This window comes from Erinaceus europaeus, chromosome 7, assembly GCF_950295315.1.
Source record: "Erinaceus europaeus chromosome 7, mEriEur2.1, whole genome shotgun sequence".
NCBI classification, from domain to species: Eukaryota; Metazoa; Chordata; class Mammalia; order Eulipotyphla; family Erinaceidae; genus Erinaceus; species Erinaceus europaeus.
In genome coordinates this window covers 26,598,018-26,622,429 of record NC_080168.1, presented here as the reverse complement: position 1 = coordinate 26,622,429, position 24,412 = coordinate 26,598,018, and the positions used below count along the sequence as shown (strand labels likewise).

At 44.9% G+C, this 24,412-nt stretch overlaps 1 protein-coding gene across 4 annotated transcripts in view; it reads right to left on the bottom strand.

Annotated features, from left to right (window-relative positions):
* The window catches only part of METTL21A (methyltransferase 21A, HSPA lysine), a 131,379-nt gene extending 118,516 nt beyond the window's left edge, over nucleotides 1-12,863 (bottom strand). The window contains exons 1-5 of one of the 4 annotated variants that reach the window (XM_060194038.1): nucleotides 12,734-12,863; nucleotides 12,365-12,454; nucleotides 11,328-11,508; nucleotides 8,771-8,882; nucleotides 1,257-1,877 (exon numbers count right to left, since the gene is read on the bottom strand). In XM_060194038.1, coding sequence (XP_060050021.1) covers nucleotides 1,483-1,877; nucleotides 8,771-8,882; nucleotides 11,328-11,474 — 654 coding nt within the window. In that variant the 5' untranslated portion in view covers nucleotides 11,475-11,508; nucleotides 12,365-12,454; nucleotides 12,734-12,863 and the 3' untranslated portion in view covers nucleotides 1,257-1,482. Of the gene's footprint in view, nucleotides 1-1,256; nucleotides 1,878-8,770; nucleotides 8,883-11,327; nucleotides 11,509-11,616; nucleotides 11,675-12,364; nucleotides 12,455-12,733 lie in introns of those variants that run through there. The other 3 variants (XM_060194039.1, XM_007520184.3, XM_060194040.1) reach the window with 3 other exon arrangements.
* Nucleotides 12,864-24,412: the final 11,549 nt, after the last annotated feature.

The following is a 24,412-nucleotide window of genomic DNA, read 5'->3' as shown; positions in this document are numbered from 1 at the left end:
CCCCCTTTTGTTGCCCTTGTTGTTTATCATCGTTGTTGTTGTTATTGCTGTCATTGTTGTTGGGTAGGACAGAGAGAAATGGAGAGAGGAGGGGAAGACAGATAGAGGGGGAGAGAAAGATAGATGCCTGCAGACCTGCTTCACCGCCTGTGAAGCCACTTCCCTGCAGGTGGGGAGCTGGGGCTCAAACCAGGATCCTTACACCAGTCTTTGCACTTTGCGCCATCTGCGCTTAACCTGCTGCACCACTGCCTGGCTCCCCTATGACAGATTATTTTTAAGACTGAAGGGGGGGTGGGCAACAGTCAAGGGCAACAGTTAAGAGCTGTGTTCTAAGCAATATGGACACTGAGTAAGCAATTACTGATATAAGAATAGAGACTGAGGAGGGGAAGTGGCCTGGAAGGTGGCACAGTGGATAAAACACTGGACTTTCAAGTATGAGGTCCCAAGTTCAATCCCCAGCAGCACATGTATCAGAGTGAGGTCTGGTTCTTTCTTTATCTCTCTCTCTTCCTATCTTTCTCATTAATAAATAAAATCTTAAAAAGGGAGGGAGAGAGAATGAGGGGGGAAGACAGCATTATGGTTATGCAAAAGAATTGCATGCCTGAGGCTCTGAAGTCCCCCAGACCAACATAAGCCAGACCTGTAAATAAAAAGTAAAAAAAAAAAAAAAAAGACTATATATATATATAATGAGTTTACACTGGAGGAGCTAGATGAGGTTTGGGATTTGTCATCAATTTTAAAACTTGACTTTTCCTTTTTGGTCACCAAGGTTACTGTGGAGGCTTCATACCTACCTACATGATTCCTCCATTCCTGGTGAACTGCTTTTTTTTTTTTTCTTAAGTAGAGGATTAGAGACAGAAGGAGCGAGAGAAGCACCACAACACTGCTCGTGAAGCTTCCCCGTGTTGTGTTCCCATGAGGTGATTGGACCTTGAACTTGGTCCTTGCACATGGTGAAATAAGCATGATCAGTGAGACCTGGAAGACTCACATCTCAATCTCAAACAACCAAGAGTATTAAAGACCTAAGTGAGGCAGACAAGAGCATTTGAAGCTCCAGGAATACATTCAACAGGTTAAAATAAACCCGTTGTGTTATATTCAGAAAAATGAGAAAACTGAGCTAAACACATATCTGCTTAACTTGTATGATTTCACCTCAGCAAAACAAGCTGCTTTGAAAATGCTTTTAAAGCAGACTTTCTGATCACCACTGAAAGCTGAGTAACCAGAGGAAGCCATAAGAGATACAGAAGAAACCTTTAATGTGAGATCAATACCAAAGTGAGTACATCACTAAGAAAGTCACAACTGGACAAAGTGCTGCTCTGTTTGGAAACTGTACATGAACTTGAGAGGCTTTCAGTAGACTTTTTGTACAGTAAACAATTTCATGAATGACGGTAGATTTCCAGTCCAAGATCTTAGCTGACACATTCAATGACAACACTCATAAATTAAAGTCAACTACAAGTCTTCCCTCTGGCTTCTTTTTTGTGCTCTGTAAATGTATACATCTTTTTCTGGGTCATAGTGAACTTGACTCACAGTGAATTGCTTCTCCAGCATTGATAAAAACTTATTATCCCGTTCATAGCGAATCCGGCAAGCTAGAAGAATCACAGAGTGGTTACTGCAAAGATATTCCAGTGTTTGAAGGAGCTCTGTGAATGTTTCTTCTAAGTAGATGATATCAGCTCCAAGTATGAGGTCAAATTCTCCAGGTAAAAAGTTCTCCAACTGTCCCCAAGTCAGCTCTTTAACAATGGCTCTGGGCTGAACATGAACAGGTAAGTTGGCTTGAACGTTTGACTTCAGGAATTCTAATGCTACTTTTCGATCTGTGATAGTAACATGAGCACCTAGAAGGTGGGGCAGACGCAACGTTATTACTTTGCTATAATAGGTCAGGCGTCAAGCTAAAGGATGGAGTGAGTCTCAATATTCCAGCTGATAAACAGAGATCATGACCTTTCTGAGAAGCTACAGGATCAGTCGCTCCTTTTGCACTATTAGTAAAAGTGGTGTATCTGATGTGTATCTGATGAACTTCCTATTTTTGAAGCTGTGTTTATAAGATGCAGAATTCTGCAAGCAAGAGCTGCCCAACCTCCACAGATAACTATCATGATCCTTCCTTCCAACCTTCCTTTCATTTAGGGGGGTTTGTCTATAATAAAATCAATAATAATTGGGTGTCATGACCCTTATGCAAAGCCCTGGGATAAAATAGACTACAAGAATGCAAAATCGGGGAGCAAAAGATCATGAAGGTAATAAGATACCAAAATCTGAGGAAGGTTTTTTGTTTTGTTTTGTTTTTTTGCCTCCAGGGTTATCACTGGGGCTCGGTGCCAGCACTAGGAATCCACTGCTCCTGGAGACTATTTTTCCCATTTTGTTGCCCTTGTTGTGGTTGTTATTGTTGTTATAGCTGTTGTTGTTGCTGGATAGAACAGAGAGAGGGAGAGAAAGATAGACACCTGCAGACCTGCTTCACCGTCTGTGAAGCGACCCCCCTGCAGGTGGGGAGCTGGGGGCTCGAACCGGGATTCTTGTACCGGTCCTTGTGCTTTGTGCCACCTGCACTTAACCTGCTGAGTTACCACTCTGCTGCGATAGCACCCAACTCCCAGCAAGTTTTTTTGTTTTTTTGAGGGGTAGGTTAATGTTTTAGAAAACAAATAAAGGAAGAGATTAAAAGACGACTAAGGAATCTCAGTCTATAATTTATGTTATCAAGCCACGAGTTCTTAATACCTAATGCATAATGCTTATAAGTAACCCGACTTGGGGTTGGGTGGTAGCGCAGCAGGTTAAGCTCAATAGCACGAAGAAGCATAATGACTAGTGTAAGCATCTAGGTTCCAGCCTCCAGCTCCCCTACTGCAAGGAGGTCGCTTCACAAGCAGTAAAGCAGCTCTGCAGGTGTCTATCTTCCCCCATCTATCTTCCCCATCTCTCTCCATTTCTCTCTGTCCTATCTAACAAAAATGACATAAATAACAACAATAATAATAACCACAACAATGATAAAACAACAGGGGCAACAAAAGGAAAAAATGATAGCCTCCAGGAGCAGTAGATTCACAGGCACCGTAACATATGTACACAGGGTTATTGCTGGGGCTTGGTGGTATCTTTGCTCCATGTGCAATAACCCTGGAGGCAAAAAAAAAAAGTAACCCAACTGTATTAAAGTACTAAAGGTTAAAGTGAAATTGTGTTAGAAGTTAAATTTCTCTATGCATAGTATAAAATTAATGATGCAATTTGTTTTATTGATCTGTTTTCTGGTAGGCTTTTAACTATCCACTGAAAATATTCAATTTTTCAAACTAAAGTGGTTGGGAGATGTCAGAACTGGTACTTATCCTTAAGATAAGCAATGGGGGAGCAGCTGTGTTTCTCTCCTCTCCTCTCCTGGGTCAACTAGGAATACCAAAGGAGACCACCTGCGACCACAACAAGACAGAACTAGAACAACTTCAGGAACCCACAAATCACTGTGAGTGCAAACACATGTGGCTCGTGGACAGAAAGGAGCCTAGGGAGAGATTAAGTGGCTGGTGACAGTTCGGCAGTTTACCAGTTGAGACACCACCTCCAGTCTGTTTCACCAACAAAAAGATGGCTGAAGGGAGGAGAGGACTCCCCTAAGACTTACCAAATGCAACTGTGAATCTCCATTGCTACTGACCTCAGAATCTGGGGCAGCAGTGGGAAGGCCCTGTGCTGACACCAGGGGACAGAGAACTAACCAGGAAACTCGGGAGAAGATCTACACCTAGGTGGCCTAGCAGTAGAGCTGTGAGACTCTCTTTGCATAACCACTGGATTATCTCAGCCCCACCCTGCTTCATCACTTGGTCAGGAGTCAGTGATTAAGCTAAGAAGCCTACTTATAGCTTAAAAGCCCTCAGGCTCCTATAGCCTACAGGGAAGAAAAAGAACAAAAGAGGCTTTTAAACCACTGAGCTCCAACTCAGGGGTTAAAACAATATTGAAACAACTGTCAATTTCCATAACTGTGAACCCTTTAATTACCTTACTTAGACACAAGTCAATCCAGGCAAGAGTGATCAGTAATTTGAAAAGTACTGAGAGAGGTACCTCATAACATACTATATAAAATGGTTAAACCAACAAGAAGAAATATTGGAGAAATGAACCAGGACAAGAGTCCAGCTAAAAGCCCCCCAAAGGTTGAACCACAAAATTTTGAGGTTAACATCTAAACACTAGTTAAGGAAATAGTCACAGGAGTGAGTAAATTAAAGAGTTTGAAAGAATTGTCATCAGAAATGCAGAAACAACCAATGAGACTCTGGAAGAAAACATTAATTATCTCAAGATTATTAGAGAGTTGAAAGCTGAATTTTTTTTTTCAAGGTCCATCCAAGATCGGCTGAAAACGGTGAAGTCACCATTTTTTATAGCTGAGTAGTATTCCATTGTGTATATATACCACAACTTGCTCAGCCACTCATCTGTTGTTGGACACCTGGGTTGCTTCCAGGTTTTGGCTATTAAAATTGTGCTGCTAAGAAGATATATATGTACACAGGGTTATTGCTGGGGCTTGGTGGTATCTTTGCTCCATGTGCACTTAACCCTCTGCACTACCAGCTGGCCCACCCTGAGTATTCATTCCTTTAGCTTAAGCATTTAATGTTTCTTTCTTTCTTTCTTTTCTTTTCTTTTCTTTTTTTTTTTTTTAAAGATTTTATTTACTTATGAGGAAGATAGAAGGAGAGAGAAAGAACCAGATATCACTCTAGCACATGTGCTGCTGGGGATCGAACTTGGGATCTCATGCTTGAGAGTTCAAAGCTTTATCACTACGCCACCTCCCAGACCACAGCATTCAATGTTTCAAATGTGAAAACTGATTGAACTTGGGCACTGGGCTTAAACTGTTAAAGCTACAACCTTGGACCACATAGACCAGATCACTAGCTCCTGTCAATATCTAAGATACTGTTGTTAGTTGATATCATTAAATGTTATAAAGCAAGGTGAGGATAATTGTAGTACAGTAGATCCTAACCATGGGATTTTTCAAAGAAAAACAAACTCCCAACTAACTTGTGTATAATAATAATTATCTTTTGCCTTTCTAAACTCTTAAGACTATGAGGAACCTTCCCCATTTGCCTTTAAAACCTGTATTTCCCCCAGTCCCAGAACTTCTGGGACTTTGCTTGTATTTCTTGATACCTCTCCTCCCGACCCCTTACCACATCATGCTGCCTCTCCTGACCTCAACTAAATCAATGCAATCAATGTCAGCATGCCATGTTATGAAGCCACTGCCTTTTTGCTTCAGACTGTACCCAGAGATGCCAAGTCTGAGATGTCAACCTTCCAACCCCAAGAATCTGGTGAGATCTTTCCTAACATATGGGACTATCCATTTCTATTTCAGATGGCGCTCACTAACAAATTTACAGATCCTGGTACAGGCTACAGCCCAGGAGACTGGGAGCATATATACATGTATATGTCTACACATTAGGGGCAACCATATGCCTCAGAGTAAAAGTGCTTAATGATCCTCTATGATTAGGCTTGGACATAATAAGCTTGGTAATCTAGCAGAAAGGCTAAAGAAGGCACCGTAAATTTTCTAATCAGATACTTATTACTTGGGCCTAGACACCCTCCTGTCCTACCCTATACTTCACTTCCCTCAATCATTATCTATCTACTGAACTAACTACACAAAAGAAAGTAAGAAAGTTGTGCGGTAGCGCAGCAAGTTAAGCGCACATGATGCAAAGTGCAAGGACCCGTCTTAAGGATCCTGGTTCTAGACCCAGCTCCCCACCTGCAGGGGAGTCGCTTTACAAGGGGTGAAGCAGGTCTAGGTGTCTATCTTTCTCTCCCCCTCTGTCTTTCCCTCTTCTTTCCATTTCTCTCTGTCCTATCCAACAACGACGACATCAACAACAATAATAACTACAACAATAAAACAATAAGGGCAACAAAAGGGAATAAATATTTAAAATTTTTTTTAAAAGAAACATGTAGCTTTTAATCTCTTCTGCCAGCATCAGCATTATTTTCACCCCTTGATAATACTTAGAAGAAAAAAATATATACAATTGGCCAAGAGATACACTGGCCAAAAAATTATATCAACTAAAGGATAATTACTGTCCCGAGGACAGCCTGTATTAGAATCATCACACAAGTAAATGCACTAAAACTCAAGGGTAACTTAGATCCCACTAAAATCCTAGGTGAACTTCCTCCCCAACTTGAGGCCAGACCCTACAGACTGATTTGTATACAACAAATGACACTCAGTGCTTTCATAGCTGGGAGAAATCCAAGCTTGTCAGATAAAAAAGGTACTACAGAAGCTGGAAAAAAGCAAGAGACTGGCTCATTTAGTGGCAGCCTCTCTAGTCACTACCAGGCTACCCCATCACCTGGGGCCCAAGTCAGGGAATCCTAGGATTCCCCTGTGGATACAATGGGCCTAGACCTTAAACCGATCCCTTGCTCCACCATCACTGGTCACCTCCACCAGGAAAATCATAATAAGCCCCCTTGTAGGCCACTTCAGGACTTTGACCTCACTATAAAGTAGCAATGGTGGGGACTACCCCAGTTTCCAAAGGGAGGCTGGGTCATCCTATCGAAGAAAGGATTTCAAAGAAGACTGGTTCTGAAATGAGTGCAGCTAAGAATGTTCCCAGCTGGGAGTCGGGCAGTAGCGCAGCAGGTTAAGTGCACATGGCACAAAGCGCAAGGACCAGCTTAAGGATCCCAGTTTGAGCCCCCGGATCCCCACCTGCAGGGGAGTCACTACACAGGTGGTGAAGCTGGTCTGCAGGTGTCTATCTTTCTCTCCCCCTCTCTGTCTTCCCTTCCTCTCTCCATTTCTCTCTGTCCTAACAACAACGACATCAACAACAACAACAAGAATAAATACAACAATTAAAAACAAGGGCAACAAAAAGGAAAATAAATAAATATTAAAAAAAAATAAATTAAAAAAAATGTTCATAGCTGTGACCATGGACTGTGAGCTCAGACTGACGGATTCAGATGTTATACAGGCTCCTGTGTTAAATATGAATAGACGTGGACCCTGGGTCGGATTACTGGAGTAAACAGTTAACTGTATTTATGTATTCTCTTCAAGTTTGGGAGCTACTCTCTGCCCTAATCCAGCTTTCTAGTTCTATTCTCAACTCTGATACCATCTTCCCAGACAATATTTTTAGCACAAATCCATGCTGCTCAGGCAAAAATCATTCAAGTCATGGGCCCCTTGAAACATACCTAAAATGGACTTCCAGCTTCTTTCCACCCTAAAATCCCTATGCTCATCTGTTCTATTCCTACTTTTTGGTTTCTATTTATTAAATATTTTGTCCTGTCTCATACTTACTGCTTTCCAGGCACCAAGTTGCAGCTGCTGCTACGATTCCATCCTGAACTCCATGGGCAGACAACCTCACCTTATCTTAGAGCCTCACCTTACCTTAGAACCCCACCTTTCCAGAGCCCTATCCCAATAGAGGGAAAGACAGAAACAGGCTGTAGGTATAAATCGGCCTGCCAAAGCCCAAATCCAGCGAAGAAGCAATTACAGAAGCCAGAACTCCCACCTTCTGCACCCCCAAAATTATTTGGGTCCATACTCCCAGAGGGGGAGAAATCTTAGGGGAAAGTGACTAGAGGACTCTGAACTCCAACTCCATCAGGACCCAGAGAGAGAAGAGGAACAAAGGAAAGTCATTTGGAAGTAGAACAGGCGTTAAGTGTGACTTAGAAAGGAAGAAAAGGCAGGACCATAGGGAAAAGGGGAGAGGGGCAATGCACACACACACACACACACACACACACACACACACACACACACACACAATTATAGAAATAATAGTCACTCCATATCTGTGACCTTGGAAGAACCACTGCAGTTTCTAATGGAGGGAATGGTGACACAGAACTCTGTTGGTGGGAACGGTGTGGAATTGTACCCGTTATTTTGTAATTTTGTAAATCACTAATAAGAAAAATAGAAAAAAAAAGTACAAACAGGTAGTTCATAACTCCTAACATGTACACTAGAGGGCTGTGTAGACAGCATAAAGGTTATGCAACACTTTCTTTCTTTTTTTTTTTCCTCCAGGGTTATTGCTGGGCTCAGTGCCTACACCATGAAGCCACCGCTCCTGGAGGCCATTTTCTCCCTTTTTGTTGCCCTAGTTGTTGCAGCCTCGTTGCGGTTATTATTGCCATTGTTGACGTTGCTTTGTTGTTGGATAGGACAGAGAGAAATGGAGAGAGGAGGGGAAGACAGAGAGAGAGAGGGGGAGAGAAAGATAGACACCTGCAGACCTGCTTCACCGCCTGTGTAGCGACTCCCCTGCAGGTGGGGAGCCGGGGGCTCGAACCGGGATCCTGACGCCGGTCCCTGCGCTTTGCACCACGTGCGCTTAACCCACTGCGCCACCGCCCGACTCCCTATGCAACACTTTCTTTCATGCCTGAGGCTCCGAGGTTCCAGGTTCAATCCCCAGCTCCACCATGAACCAAAGCTGAGCAGTACCCTGGTCTTTCTCTCTGTATCTCTCTCCCACATAAAATAAATAAAATATTTTTAAAACTAAGTACACAGGGAAAAAAAGACTAACTCAGTCGAGAGACAACTAGTAATAGGTTTTGTCTGATGAAAACAGCAAATATATCATGAGTTCTACTCACAAAGAAACAAGAGCCAACATATCACACTCACCCAGCAAGGCAGCCACTATGCCCACCAGCCCAGTGCCAGCACCTAGCTCCACAGCAGAGCAGCCCCTGAGCTCCATGGCTCCCATCTCCAGGTATGTGGAAAGAACGACAGCCTGAGGTGAAATACAACAATATGATTAAGGTCAACGGTGCTTTGGGAGCTGAAGGATTTCTCCCGCTGCTGCATCCCAGACCCAGGCTGACACAGCGCTTCCAGCAAGGTGGCTGCCTCGGGCAATACCTTCTACAGCAAGCAAACAATGCCCTGCAGCCACGAGTCCCTAGACCCCACAGAAGACCCTTCCTGGGAAGAATATTAATCACTGTCACTGCTGCACTGGATGCTGGGAGTCACACTTCTTACAATGTCACATGAGGTTCACAACACTACTCTAGCAGAGCTGATAGGGAGGGATTTTGTTTAAGAGGTTATCCAATTTCTCTCTTCTTTCTTTCTTTCTTTTTTTTTTTTCTCTTTTTCTTTTTGCCTTCTGGGTTATCACTGCCAGCACTACGAATCCACTACTTTCTAAAGCCATTTTTTCAAAATATTTTTTTTATTCGATAGGATAGAGAAATTGAGAAGGGAGGGGAAGACAGAGAGGGAGAGAGAAAGCCACTTGTGAAGCAACTTCACTTCTGGGAGGCTGTATGGGCTCTAACCTGCATCTTTGCACCGGTCCTTGTACTTAGTACTATGTGCATTTAACTGGATACATCACCGCATGGCCCCCCTCTAATCTCTAAACTACACACAAATCGGCTGGATAGTGACTTACCCAGATTGTAAAGCAGTGCCCTAGCCTCCTCCCTTCTGATTCTTGAATAGAGACTGGCTCACAGTCATAAATTATTAGGTACCAACAGCTAAGTGTTGGATACTTGATGTTTGAGTTAACATTTGCATTTAACTCAGTGAAAACACTATACCCTGTTAACATAATTTTTGAAAACATTCTTCCTTCCTCTAGATACACAAAGGCAGAGAGACCAAAGCACCTATGATAGCATCACTGGTCCTTTTTTTTTTTTTTTCCTTTTCTTTAAATCTTTATTTATTGGATAGAAACATCCAGAAATTGAGAGGGAAGGGGGAGATAAAGAAGGAGAGAAACAGAGATACCTGCAGCTCTGCTTCACCACTTGTGAAGCTTTCCCCCTACAGGTGGAGACAGGGGGCTTGAACCAAGGTCCTTGTATATTTTAACATGTGCTCTTAACCAGGTGTGCCATCACCGGCCTCCCTTTTTAAATTATTATTATTATTATTATTATTATTGCCCCCAGGGTTACTGCTGGGGTTCAGTGTCTGTAAGGTGAATCCCTTTTCTTTTTTCTTTTCAATTTGATAAGACAAAGGGAAACTGAGAGGGGAAACAGAAGGAGAGGGAGAGACACATGAAGCGCCGTTTCCCTGCTTGTCACGTTTCCCCCCTACAGACAAGATCCTGGGGCTTGAACCCTGGATCTTTTTTTAAAAAAAAACTTATATTTATTTATTTTCCCTTTTGTTGCCCTTGTTTTTTTTTTTATTGTTGTTGTAGTTATCATTGTTGTTGTTATTGACATTGTTGTTGTTAGATAGGACAGAGAGAAATGGAGAGAGGAGGAGACAACAGAGAGGGGGAGAGAAAGGTAGACACCTGCAGACCTGCTTCACTGCCTGTGAAGCAACTCCCCTACAGATAGGGAGCTAGGGGCTTGAACCTGGGTCCTTTTGCCAGTCCTTGTGCTTCGTGCCACGTGCACTTAACCGCTGTGCTACCGCCCAACTCCCTGAGCCCTGGCTCTTAACATCATAACATGTGTGCCACTGACTGGCCCACAACCCCAATTGTCTTTCATGGTCCTTTACTAGTAATGTGGAATCACAAATTGGAATTCCTTCTTGGGAATACTTTTTCATGTAGTTACCTTGAAGTAGATTCCCAAAAGTGATATCATTAGGTTAGATTATATTTAGATATCTCATCTCTAAGTGTTTCTCTAACCTCCATAAAGCAATGTTAACATTAAAATGATCTCTGTCAGCCACTTATTCAACTTTAAGTGGCTCCTGCTAAATCCCAGGTGTGGTGCTAAATATGCTGAGAATGAGTGGCTGTCACAGACACCTCAGAGAACAGTGCTGGGAGAGGGAGAAGAAAAAGCCAATTATAGTGCAATTCTGTCATCATGACAGAACTTCAAGAAGACCCTCAGTCTTCACTTGTGGCCTTGTCACTTTCCAATATCATTTGTGCTCTATTTAAAGTTTTCACTTAGAATTTAAAAGTGCTCTCCTTTGTCATGCATGTGACTCAGGTTCAGGGCAGGCCTCTGAGGCACTGAGAAAAGTTTAGGTGCTGTGGTCTCTGTATCCAGAAAAAGTAAATTGAAGGCTGGAAAATGAAAAAAATTTTTTTTAATTAATCCTGCTGGTTGGGCTGCACCACTCTCAGATTCTCCTAGCTGTATACTTCAACTAGGAAACACACATTAGAGTCAGTAATATATTTTTTAAATAAACACCCGCCTTATAGTCCCTTTGGAATGTTTTCAGAGGGCCCTGCTCTTACCGCGTCCCAAACCACTGCTGCGACTCCCAACTGCCTCCAGTCCTGCCGAATCTGAATCGTGTGGCTGGCAAAAGAGAAGGTGGCGAGAGGCTGGTGGAATTTCTGCAGTCCCATCCCTGCGTTCTCCACGTAGGGCACCAGGGCCATCCTGCCTGCGTGAGGCTCTCAGCTCCTCTACAACCTGTTCAGTGAAAAGGGGTTGCATGAAGCTCAAAAAAAAAAAAAAAGAAGAAGAAGAAGCATTCAGGCGGGTACATAGCATGATGGTTATGCAATGAGACTTTCATACCTGAGGCTCCAAAGTCTCAGGTTCTCAGGTTCAGTCCCAGCACCACCACCATCATAAGCCAGAGCTGAGCAGTGCTCTGATTAAAAAAAAAAAAAAAAAAAAAAAAAAAAAAAAAAAAAAAGCGCATTCTGTCCAACAGCTTGTTACAAAAGGGGGCAGGAGGAGAGGGGGCTTTGTTTAACTCCTTTCCCATGCCTCGTACACCAGTTTTCTAGAAAGTGACAGGGGGAGGGCTGGGGAGACAGCATAATGGTTCTGCAAGACTCTCCTGCCTGAGGCCCCAGGTTCAATCCCAAGCACCACCATCAGCCAGAGATGAGTAGGGCTCTGGGTAAAATAAAACAGGAAACCAGAAGGTGGTGTATCTGGTTAAGCGCACACATTACAATGAGCAAGGACCGAGGTTCAAGGCCCTGGTCTCCACCTGCAGGGGGAAAGAGTCACAGGTAGTGAAGCAGGGCTGCAGGTGTCTCGCTGTCACTCTTCCTCTCTATCTTGCCTCCCCTCTCAATTTCTCTGTCTCTATCCAATAATATAAAATATATATAATAAAACAAAATCTAAAAAGGAAGAAAGGAATGGAGGGAGGACTGGAAGGAGGGAAAGACTAGGTTCAGAACTCAAAGGTATCTGGAGTGGGACCAGCCCTGCAGGGCGTGAGGTGACCACGCCTCTGAACTGCGGCCCCGCGCAGCCCCTGCGCTTCGGTTTCCGCTCCGCTGCGCCCCCTGGAGATCCGCGCGCTCACCGGCTGGCACCGCAGGACCCGAACCCGGGACCTAGCGGTCTGAGCTGCCTTCTGAGACCAGCAGGCCCAACGCAGTCAACATGGTTCCGTCTTCTCAGACAGAAAATGTAAGAGAAATGAAAGAGTCGTGGGCCTCCCGCGCCCGCAGCTCCGCGCTCCCAGCCCAGGCTCCCCACAAACGCCCCCGGGGGTGCCCGCAGGTGCAGGCTCGGGAAAGGGCGCGGGGAGGGTCCCCGAGGCCCTCCGGAACTAGCCGCTCCCACCCCCGGAAGCTCCCGCAGTTCTCCACGGAGGGCTGAGGGCTGGGGGCGCCCCAGGTCCCCCAGCCCCGCACCGGGGCGTCCGGAGCGCAACCCCGCGGCCACTCACCGCTCCGGGGGCGCCGGGTGGGCGCGCGTTGTCGCCGCGCCCCGAGTTCGCCGCGGAAACCGCCTTAGGGGGCGGGAGAGCCGGGAGTGCCGCGGCCCCCGCCCCGCGGACACGTGCTTCCGGTGCTCGGCGCCTCTGGGGCTGGGGGCTGGGGGGCTGGGGGCTGGGGGCTGCGGGTTGCGGGTTGCGGGTTGCGGGCGGTGGTGTTGGCGCTGATCCGGCCGAGAGGAGAGGCCCGAAGGGGCGTCTGCACCGCCGGTGTGTGCTCGTCCTCGCTCTTGCACGTTGATTTATTTCTGTTTATTGCTATCATTATATATGTCTGCTTTTTTATTATTTTTACTTTTCAAAGGTTAGGCGGGTGGAGGCAAAAGTTCGCTTCAAAGCAAACGTGGTCACCCAAATGGGGTCTGAATCGGTGTGGCCGCCTTCTTGGTGACAGAGCCCTCCTCGGCCAGAGGGGGCGAATCCCGGGGCCGCGCGTGCGGTTAGCCTGCGGGATGGACACGCGGGGCGCCCCAGACTCTGCAGCCGACTGCAAGGCTCCAGTCTCCCTCCTCCCGGAGAGCAGCTTAGCACACCTGCCCTGGACACATCTTATTATTGTTATTGTTATTATTTTAAGCTAAAGGGATTCGTGGCTTGGCACTCGGGCACTGGTCCCCGGGAAGCCTGCGGCCTGAGCGAGCATCCAAGACTGTGACTGGCTGCGGTGGAGGCGATGCCCTCCTCCCGGGCAGGCTTCCTCTCCCGGAGTCTGGCCCTCAGCGCCCTGACCCGGGATGCACATTAGAGGGAACTGCGCTGCTTTTTCTTCCCCGCAGAACTGGCCTCAGCTATTCTCCTGTCTCAGCTGGTGTACAGTGCAGCCGGTCCTGGATATTTATTACAACCTCGCTGGTGCAACTTTGATCAGAGCCTAAACCAGCTCCACTCTTGCCTCTTGCATCCGCCAGGGGGCGGGCCGGCCTCTTCCAACGAGAGGCAAAAGTTCAGTCTCAATTTTTTTTTTTTAGCTGACTTTATTGGTTAATTTTCATGTATAACAGAATTTGTAGATAATAGTTTATTGGCTTTTTAAATTTTTAACCTTGGCACTTCTTTTTTTTCCTCCAGGGTTATTGCTGGGCTCGGTGCCTGCACCATGAATCCACCGCTCCCGGAGGCCATTTTTCCCCCTTTTTGTTGCCCTAGTTGTTGCAGCCTCGTTGCTGTTATTATTGCCATTGTTGACGTTGCTTTGTTGTTGGATAGGACAGAGAGAAATGGAGAGAGGAGGGGAAGACAGAGAGGGGGAGAGAAAGATAGATGCCTGCAGACCTGCTTCACCGCCCGTGAAGCGACTCCCCTGCAGGTGGGGAGCCGGGGGCCAGCGACTCCCCTGCAGGTGGGGAGCCGGGGGCTCGAACCGGGATCCTTACGCCGGTCCCTGCGCTTTGCGCCACGTGCGCTTAACCCACTGCGCCACCGCCCGGCTCCCTACCTTGGTACTTCTTAGCTTTGCCTTGTGGTTAAGGGAATTTAACCTGGGACCTCAGAGCCGCTGGCTACAAGTCTTTTCTGCTTAACCAGTATGCCATCTCCCCAGTCCAATGGAGTTTCTTATTTTTAAGATTTACTTATGTGGTCTGGGAGGTGGCATAGTGGACAAAGCATTGGACTCTCCAGCATGCGGTCCCGAGTTTCATCCCCGGAGCAAGTGTACCAGTAATGTCTGGTTCTTTCTCTCTCCTATCTTTCTCACACATAAATAAGTATTTTAAAAGATTTATTTATTAATAATAAAGGGAGAGGGACAACTAGAGCATCATTCTGGTGCATGTGATGGCCTGGGACATTGGACTGAGGTCCTCATGCTTATCCACTGGGCCAGCAAGCCACTATAATTTATTTTTTGTTTTATTTTAAATTAGTGTTTTAATAATGATTAACAAGATTTTAAGATAAGGGGTACAATTCCATACAGTTCCCAACGCCAGACTTCTGTATCCTTTCCCCTCCATTGGAAGTTTCCCTATTCTTTATCCCTCTGAGAATATGGACCACTATCAGTATTGTACATCAGTGCCTAAGTACTAAAACCGAAAAAATCCAGCAGGAAGGTCTTGGAAATTATCGGGCAATATAGTAAGGTGCCAGCCTACAAAATTAACATACAAAAGCCAGCAGCATTCCTTTATGCAGACACTATGCTAGAAGAAGGGCGGGTGCTGGCTCACCTAGTTGAGCTCACATGTCACAGTGTGCAAGGACCCCGGTTCAACCCCCTCAGTCCCCACCTGAAGGGGGAAAGCTTCATGAGTGGTGAAGCAGGGGTACAGGTGTCTCTTTGTCTCCCCCCCCCATTCTCTCGACTTTCTGGCCGTCTCTGATAAAGATAATTTTAAAAATATATTTAAAAAAATCTTTTCTTAAAAAACCAATATCACCGAAATCAAGATAACCTACTTTTCTCCTATATTTGTCTTCTGGGTCCATAAGTTTTGCATTTTTTTTTTTTTTGCCTCCAGGGTTATTGCTGGGGCTCAGTGCCTGCACCACGAATCCACTGCTCCTGGAGGCTTTTTTAAAAAATATTTATTTATTTATTCTCATTTGTTGCCCTTGTTGTTTTATTGTTGTAGTTATTGATGTCGTCGTTGTTGGATAGGGCAGAGAGAAATGGAGAGGGGAGGGGAAGACACAGGGGGAGAGAAAGATAGACACACTTGCAGACCTGCTTCACCGCTTGTGAAGCAACTCCCATGAAGGTGGGGAGGGGAAGGGGGGCTCGAACTGGGATCCTTACGCCAGTCCCTGCGCTTTGCACCATGAGCGCTTAACCCGCTGGGCTACCGCTGGACTCCTGGTGGACGCTATTTTTTTCCCCTTTTGTTGCTTGTTGCCCTTTTGTTGTTGTTGTTGTTGTTGTTGTTATTGATGTCATTGTTGTTGGATAGGACAAAGAGAAATGGAGAGAGGAGGTGAAGACAGAGAGGGGGAGAGAAAGATATATACCTGCAGACCTGAGTCACCGCCTGTGAAGTGACCCCGGTGCAGGTGGGGAGCCGGGATCCTTAGGATGGTCCTTGCGCTTTGTGCCACGTGCGCTCAATCTGCTGTGCCACCACCCGACCCTCAAAGTTTTGCATTTTTTAAAAGGTCAAGCTTTTGAAAGATTTACTAATTTTATGAGTGAGAGATATACCACCCAGCACAGCATTGCTCTGGTATTTTCAGTGCCTGGGACTACACTCTAGACTGCCCACTGTTCCATGTCCCCGGCCACATAGTTTGGCATTTTAATTTAAGTCTGTGGACCACTTGGGATACATCTTGATTTATTTTGTGAAAGGTGTGAGATCTAGTTTTACGTGTGCATGTCCTGTTGTTGTAGCTCCATTTACTGAACAGACTGTCTTTCCTCCTTTGTATTATGACCTTCGTCACTGTCCTACAGATCTGCTTCTGAACGTCCCATCCCATTGATCTAGTGGATCCTCTCACCAGTACCTCACTCTCTTCATCACTGTAGCTTTACAGTGGGTCTGGAAATAGGGAGTGCAGTTTTTTCAATAGTCTTCTTAAATATATATATGTATATATATATGTATACTTTTTTAAAAAGTTTCTGACATTATTATATTTATTTATTTATTGGATAGAGATAGAAATTTAGAGGTGAGGTGGAGATAGAGAGGAAGAGAGACAGAGAGCGACATCTGCAACTTTGCTTCTCCACTCACAAAGCTCTTCCCTCTGCGGGCGAGGGCTGGGAGCTTGAACCTGGGTCCTTGTGCATTGTAACATGTCCGCTCCACCAGGTGCACCACCACTCAGCTCCTATATATATTCATTTGTCCTCTCTCCCTCCCCTTCCTCCCTTCTCTTAGTAGCTCCTCTCTCTCTTACTCTTCTGCTCTCCTGTGCTATGCCTGTTTTTCAACTCTCCTTTTCCTTTTTGTTTTAAATTTCTATTTCATCTCTATTTTCTCTTTCCTTTTCTTTTTATTTATTATTGTTGTTATTTATTTATTGTTGTTGTTGTTGTTATTTTACCACAAGGGTTGTCATTGGGGCTTGGTGCCTGCAGAGTGAATCCACTGCTTCTGGCGGCCATCTCTCCCTTTCTCCTTTCTTTCTTTTTCTTTTTCTTTCTCTTTCTCTTTTCTTTATTTGATTGGAGAGTTGCTTTGCCTTTCTTTGTCTCATTCATATGTGGAGTCAGCACTGGATACAAAAGTATGGTCTTGGAGGTCCGAGTGGTAGTGTACCCAGTCAAGTACACACATTACAGTCCTCAAGGATCAGGCTTCGAACCCCCGCTCCCTACTTGCAGGGAGAAAGCTTCACCAGTGTTATAGGTGTCTCTCAATCTCTTCTTCCTCTCTCAATTTCTCTCTTTCCTGTCCAGTAAAAATAAATAATTTTTTTTTAAGTATGATCTTGGGGGATGGGCGGTAGCACAGTGGGTTAAGCGCACGTGGTTCGAAGCACAAGGACCAGCATAAGGATCCTGGTTCAAGCCCCTGGCTCCCCACCTGCAGGGGGGTCATTTCACAAGTGGTGAAGCAAGGCTGCAGGTGTCTCTCTGTCTCTCTCCCTCTCTGTCTTCCCCTCCCCTCTCAATTTTTCTCTGTCTCTATCCAATAGTAAATAATAAAGTAAATAAAATTATTTTAAAAAATATTTATTTATTCCCTTTTGTTGTCCTTGTTGTTTTATTGTTGTAGTTATTATTGTTGTTGTCGTTGATGTTGTTGTTGGATAGGACAGAGAGAAATGGAGAGAGGAGGGGAAGACAGAGGGAGAGAGAAAGATAGACACCTGCAGTCCTGCTTCACCACTTGTGAAGTGACTCTGTTGCAGGTGGGGAGCCGGGGACTTGAACCAGGATCCTTACCCTTATGCCGGTCCTTGCGCTTTGCTCCACCTGAGCTTAACCAGCTGCGCTACTGTCCGACTCCTGGTAGGATAAAATTATTTTTAAAAAATGAAGTGGCACAGTGAATAAAGCAAAGACTCTAAAGCATGGGGTCCCATGTTTGAGCTCTGGAATCATATGTGTTAGACTGATGCTTGTTGTATGCTTTACATTGGGTTGTTCTAGCTCTCCCCCGCCAAGAAAGTTGGATCAGTCCTGCTAATTTCGCGGCCGCTTGGCCCCGCCCCAAGGAACCCCAGAGGGTTCCAGAGTTCCAGAGTTCCAGAGTTGAAGAGTAAGAGAGTGCTCGGCGCCGTCGCGGGGGAAAGAGGCAGCAGAGTTCTGTTTGGTTTTAGTTGTCTTAGTTTATGAATCGTTGTTCCTGAATAAAGAATTACAGCTTCCCTGCCCAGCCGTTGTCTCCGCGTCTCTGTTACCCGCCTGAGAAGCTAGCCTGGCCAGCTAGAGCCACCGAATTTTAACAACAGATGCTATGACCCCATTCCTTCCTCTCTTCCCTCCTTTCCCCCTTCTCATGAATAAATAAATACATTATGGTCTTTGCGTTCAAAGACACCACAGACAGGTTTAAACTCCTTCTCTGACGTCTCAGTTATGAGCTTGAGACATTCCTACATCTCCCAGACCACATGCTCGTCATCCATAGATGGGCACAGGGCTTCTGACCCCTGCCCCACGGTCTCCCAGCTCTCCATTGCTTGTGCTCACACTGGACAGACTCTGCTGACACAGAACATTGGCCTCATTATATTTATGTGCAGCTTCCTAAGAAAGATGCCATTTACTGTTTCTCTCAGTGCTAACAGACAAGAAAGTTGAGTTCAACTAAGGTTCGCCTTGGTACCAGCTGGCTCAGGAAGCACTGAAAAGAATATTTAGAAACTTGTATAGCTGTAGAAACATTAAGTGGAGCTCTATTTTTTTTTTTTTTTAAAAATCCATCCAGACAGCTCTGTAAACACTAAACAATAAAAATGTTTTAATACTAAAAAAAAAAAAAAAGTTGATTATGTAGTAAAGTATTTCAGATAAAGGCTGAGGAAGTGTCTCTTGGTGTTAGAGCATAGGACTGGTGTGGCGGAAGCCCAGGTTCAACACCCCAGCCTTGTCATGTGCCAGAACTGAGCGAATCTCTGGTCTCCCTTCCTTTCTCATTAAAAAACAAACAAAAGCGCAAGGACCGGCGTGAGGATCCCGGTTCGAGCCCCCGGCTCCCCACCTGCAGGGGAGTCACTTCACAGGCGGTGAAGCAGGTCTGCAGGTGTCTGTCTTTCTCTCCCCCTCTCTGTCTTCCCCTCCTCTCTAAATTTCTCTCTGTCCTGTCCAACAACGACGACATCAATAACCACTGCAACAATAAAACAACAGAACAACAAAAGGGAATAAATAAATAAATATTTAAAACAAACAAACAAAAAAATTGGTTAAAGACTCTGGGAGGTGGGTGTGGAGGGAGTGTTCAGGCCCTGGAATATGATGGCAGAGCAGGATCTGGGGCGGGGGTTATAATTTTATGTGGAAATCTGAGAAACATTACACATATACAAACTACTACATTTTACTATCCACTACAAACTGTTAATCCCCCAATAAAGAAAAGCAAAGAAAGAAAAAGGAAAAGTTACAGCTCTAAAAAAATAAAAAATGCAAATCTTCAGAAACTCAATTCCAAAGTTCCCAGAGGCATTTCTGTTTCTTTTTTGTGTATATTATTCAAACCAACAAATAACAGATCTTCCCTACTTTAATTTGTTACCAGGTTGTGACAGTCACTGAAGACATTTTGCTTAGGGCTGCAAAGATGTTAAAATAAAAACAGCCATTAAAAAATGGCTAGGTATTCAAAATGTGACATATAATCTTATTTGAATTTTAGAAATGGTATCTTCAAATTCTCAAGAAGTGTAATAAGACTAGTCTTATGGGCCCTCGGCAGTGGCGCATCAGGTTAAACCCACATGGCATAAATTACAGGGACCAGACTAAGGATCCCAGTTCAAATTCCGGTTCCTCACCTACAGGGGGGTCCCTTCACAGGCGGTGAAGCAGGTCTGCAGGTGTCTATCTTTCTCTTCCCCTCTCTGTCTTCCTCTCCTCTCTCCATTTCTCTCTGTCCTATCCTACAACAATAACAACAATACTATTAACAACAATAATGATAACAACACCAGTGATAAACAACAAGGGCAACAGGAGGGAAAAAAATAGCCTCCAGGAGCAGTGGATTCATGGTGCAGGCACCGTGCTCTAGCGATAACCCTGAAGGAAAATTAAAAAAAAAAAAAAAAAACGAGTCTAGTTTTAATAAAAACTTTTTTGGGGAGTCGGGCTGTAGCGCAGCCAGTTAAGCGCAGGTGGCGCAAAGCACAAGGACTGGCATAAGGATCCTGGTTCGAACCCCGGCTCCCCACCTGCAGGGGAGTCACTTCACAGGCGGTGAAGCAGGTCTGCAGGTGTCTATCTTTCTCTCCTCCTCTCTGTCTGTCTTCCCCTCCTCTCTCCGTTTCTCTCTGTCCTATCCAACAACAACAACAACAATAATAACTACAACAATAAAACAACCAGGGCAACAAAGGGGAATAAATAAATAAAATAAATATTTAAAAAAATTTTTTTAAAAAAACAAAAAAAACCTTTTTTTTACTACTAGTCTTATAAAAAACTTTTTTTTTCATTTGAGAAAGAAGGAAGGGCCAGCAGTAGCTCACCTGGATAGTGCACCTGCTTTTTCATGTGTCTGGCCCTGGATTGAACCCAGTACCCACCACACTGGAGGAAGCCTCAGTGCTGTCTGTCTCCCCCAACATCTTCCCTCTGTCTCTCTCTCTCTGAAAAAGTCAGCTCAGTTTGGTGAAACCCCTGCAACAATTCAAAAGGGGGAAAGAGAGAGAGAAGTGAAATACCTTCTACACTGCAGTCAGGCTTGGCAGTGTGACTTGCTTTAGTCACAAACGTGGGTGGACATGACATTTGCCACCTTGTGAGCAGGGAGCCTGGAGGAGGGGCCTCACAGCTGTGTTTCTCCTTCTGCTCAGGAAGTGCCTGTCCCAGTGTGGGGCGCTTCTAACCCCAGTCCCCAGGCCAAGCAGCTTACCTGAAAACTGAACCTCTGTGGCCTTAACTGCCATGGAGATTGGGGGGTGGGGGGGGGGGCTCGTGGCCAAAGTGTAACTTAGTAAGAGCTAGCAGAATACAGGTGTGAAAGAGGTGCTAATTTCATAAATGTCTTTCTGAGTCTAGATGTAGCTTAGTTCAGCTTCTCAGCAAAGTTGATCCTTTTTTTGGAGCGCAGCCTAGTTCATGTAATGATTCCTTAATTGCCCTGCACCTCACTTCTAAGTGTCAGTCTTCCGAGGCTGTGTGGAAAGATAGATTCACTGCCTGATTTATCTGTAGTTCAAGCTACAGTTTGGTTGTAGTGTCATTTATAAGTTATCAGCTATCTCCTGCTAGCGAGCGTGACTGAGTTTCTTTCCCTGGTCCTCTCCAGGACACAGACAGGAGAAAAGGAAGAGTTCCAGCACCTCTGCCCAGGTGCCCTAATGCTTCTTCAGAGCCAAGCATTCTTCACATTTCGGCCCATGTAGGAGCGACTCCCAGCAGTCTTTTGCTTTCCTTTCCATTTCATTCATTCATTCATTTATTCATTCATTTTGCCTCCAGGGTTATTGTAGGTGCTGAATCCACTGCTCCTGGTAGCCATTTCTTCCATTTAAAAAAAAAAAAACTAATTTATTTTTTATTTATAAAATGGAAATATTGACAAGACCATAGGGTAAGAGGGGTACATTTCCACACAGTGCCCACCCCCAGAGCTCCATATCCAATCCCCTCCCTTGATAGCTTCCCTATTCTTTATCCCTCTGGGAGCATGGATGCAGGATCATTAAGGAGTGCAGAAGGTCTGGCTTCTGTAATTGCTTCCCCAATGAATGTGGGCGTTGACAGGTCGATCCATACTCCCAGCCTGTCTCTCTCTTTCTCTAGTGGGACAGGGATCTGGGGAGGTGGGGCTCCAAGACACATGGTGGGGTCGTCTGCCCAGGAAAGTCAGGTTGGCATCAGGGTATCACTTGGAACCTGGTGGCTGAAAAAGAGCCACCAGGTTTTGTTTGTTTGTTTGTTTTTTTAAAAAAAAAGGAGTCAAGGGAAAATCACAGTTCTGCAGCTGACTAGCTGTGAGGCCTTGGGTCAGATGCACTTTCCTGGGGTTCTAGGTTCAATCCCTGACATGGAATGTGCCAGAATAATGCTTTGGCTCTCTTGCTCCTTCTCATTCTTTAATGAATTTTTTTTTTAAAAAAAAACTACATATATAGGTTTTGTTTGTTGAAAAAAGAGACTCATCCCAATCTTCCTAACATAATTTCTGTGGAAGTAAAGAATGTATTCTGTTAGGAATCTGCTCAAAGAAAATTTGGAAGTAGTGAGTCAGAGTCAGAGAGACTTATCAAGCAGCATACTCTATGTTTCCTTTTACCCTTTAGAATTGTGAGTGGAGCGACTGCCAAACCTGCCTGTATTCAGCTTCTGAGGGCTGCAGGTGCAGGGAGTCTGTTGACAGGCCCGGGGCACGCCCTGGTTTAGCAATACGATTGTTAAGTGAGGGAGGCTCAGCTGTTCTGTGAGGACAGTGCTCCAGGCTGTAGCTCCAGGTGAGTGTAGAGGTCACTTAGCAGTCAGCTATGATTAAGAGCCACAGGATAGAAAATTGGATCCAAATAAAAGCAGATACGTTTATTCCAGGTATGGAAGCTTAACATTGTCGTTTTGCAAAAGAAATGTTAATGATTTAATGGTTGCCATATCTGGTGACCTGTCAGGAATATTTGTATCATAATGTGTAACAACTGTAACACAAATATCTACAATAAATCTTTAGTATTTGTGGGGAAAAAAAGATGCACTGGCCTATACCTCAGTTTCCCTATCTCTATAATGGGGACAATGTGGAGACTGAATAGAGGACATACATTACCACCTGAGAGGACCCTGCTTCAAGTACCCACTTCCCCATCACCATGAAAAGCACCATGCAGAGGGGAAATTTCATGAGTGCTTAAGTGATCCTATGGTGTCTTCTTTCTCTGTCTCTCTGTCATCCTCTACCTGAAAAAAATGATTATTTAAAAATGAAAAAAAGAGCAGGAGCCGAGCGATGGTGTACCAGGTTAAGTGCAGATAATACAAAGCACGAGGACCCGCGGAAGGATCCGGTTCGAGCCCCTGAGTCCCCACCTGCAGGGTGGTCACTTCATAAGTAGTGAAACAGGTCTGCAGGTGTCTGCCTTTTCTCTCGCCCTATCTTTCTTTTCACTCTCAATTTCTCTCTGTCCTATCCAAAAAAAAAAAAAATGGCCACAGGAGCAATGGATTTGTAGTTCAGGCACTTCTTCTTCTAGCGTTTGCCTGAGTCCCAGTGATAACCCTGGAGGCAAAAGAAATAAATAAATATGAAAAAAAAAAAAAAAAAGAAAAAGAGTCTATTAGAAGCAAGGGATGGAATCATGCAAGTGAGAAACCCTAGCAAAGTCCTGACAGGAAGAAGAAAATATGTATGTGGGGGGCTGGGCAGTAGTGCATCGGCTTAAGTGCACATAGTGCAAAACACAAGGACCGGCGTAAGGATCCTGGCTCAAGCCCCTGGCTCCCCACCTGCAGGGGAGTCGCTTCACAGGCGGTGAAGCGGGTCTGCAGGTGTCTTTTTCTCCCCCTCTCTGTCATCCCCTGCTCTCTCCATTTCTTTCTGTCGTATCCAACAACAATCACAGCAATAACAACAACAATAATAACAACAATGATAAACAACAAGGGCAACAAAAGAGAAGAAATAGCCTTCAGGAGCAGTGGATTCGTAGTGCAGACACCGAGTCCCAGTGATAACCCTGGAGGCAAAGAAAAAAATACATATATATATATATATATATATATATATATATGAAGAGAAGGGCATAGTAATCTGAAGTTAATGAGTTAATTTATCTAAAGTACTTAGAACCATACCAAAGAAACTAAGTTTAAGTAATGTCTGCCCTTTTTTTGCCATTTATTTATTTAATACAATTTTTATATTTATTTATTTTCCCTTTTGTTGCCCTTGTTGTTTTTTATTGTTGTTGGAGTTATTATTGATGTCGTCATTGTTAGATAGGGAGGGGAAGACAAAGATGGGGAGAGTAAGATAGACACCTGCAGACATGCTTCACTGTTTGTGAAGCAACTTCCCTGCAGATGGGGGGGGGGCTCGAACCGGTATCCTTACGCCGGTCCTTGCGCTTTGCACCACCATTAATTTTTTTTAAGAGACCACAGCACCAAAGCTTCCTTCAGTGCTCTGAAGGACAGGCTTGACGCTGGATTGAAAGCAGCACACTATCCAAGTGAGCTATTTCACCAGACTTTGCTGTTTGCTCTTCCTGTTGGGAGCTGAGAGACCCACCCAGAATGGACCAATGAGTAGCTTCCTTCCTTCTGGCTTCCGGTGGTTCTGAATCAGAAACGGGAACAAAACAGCTCACAGGGGTGCTCCCTCAGACTTGCTGGGACTCTCAGAGAACTAGCCTGCTGGATGAGGATAAAGGCCGGCTTCCCACCCCAAGAGGGCTGACCCAGCAGAGAGTGGAGCCTTAGTTGGCACTAGTTGCCTCCCTTGCTTCCTCCTGGCCACCTGGACGCAGCTGGCTTGGGAATTTTTCAATCATTTGAGCTGTTAAATCCCCTAATTAGCTTAAAGCAGCTTGAACTGCTTTTCTTTT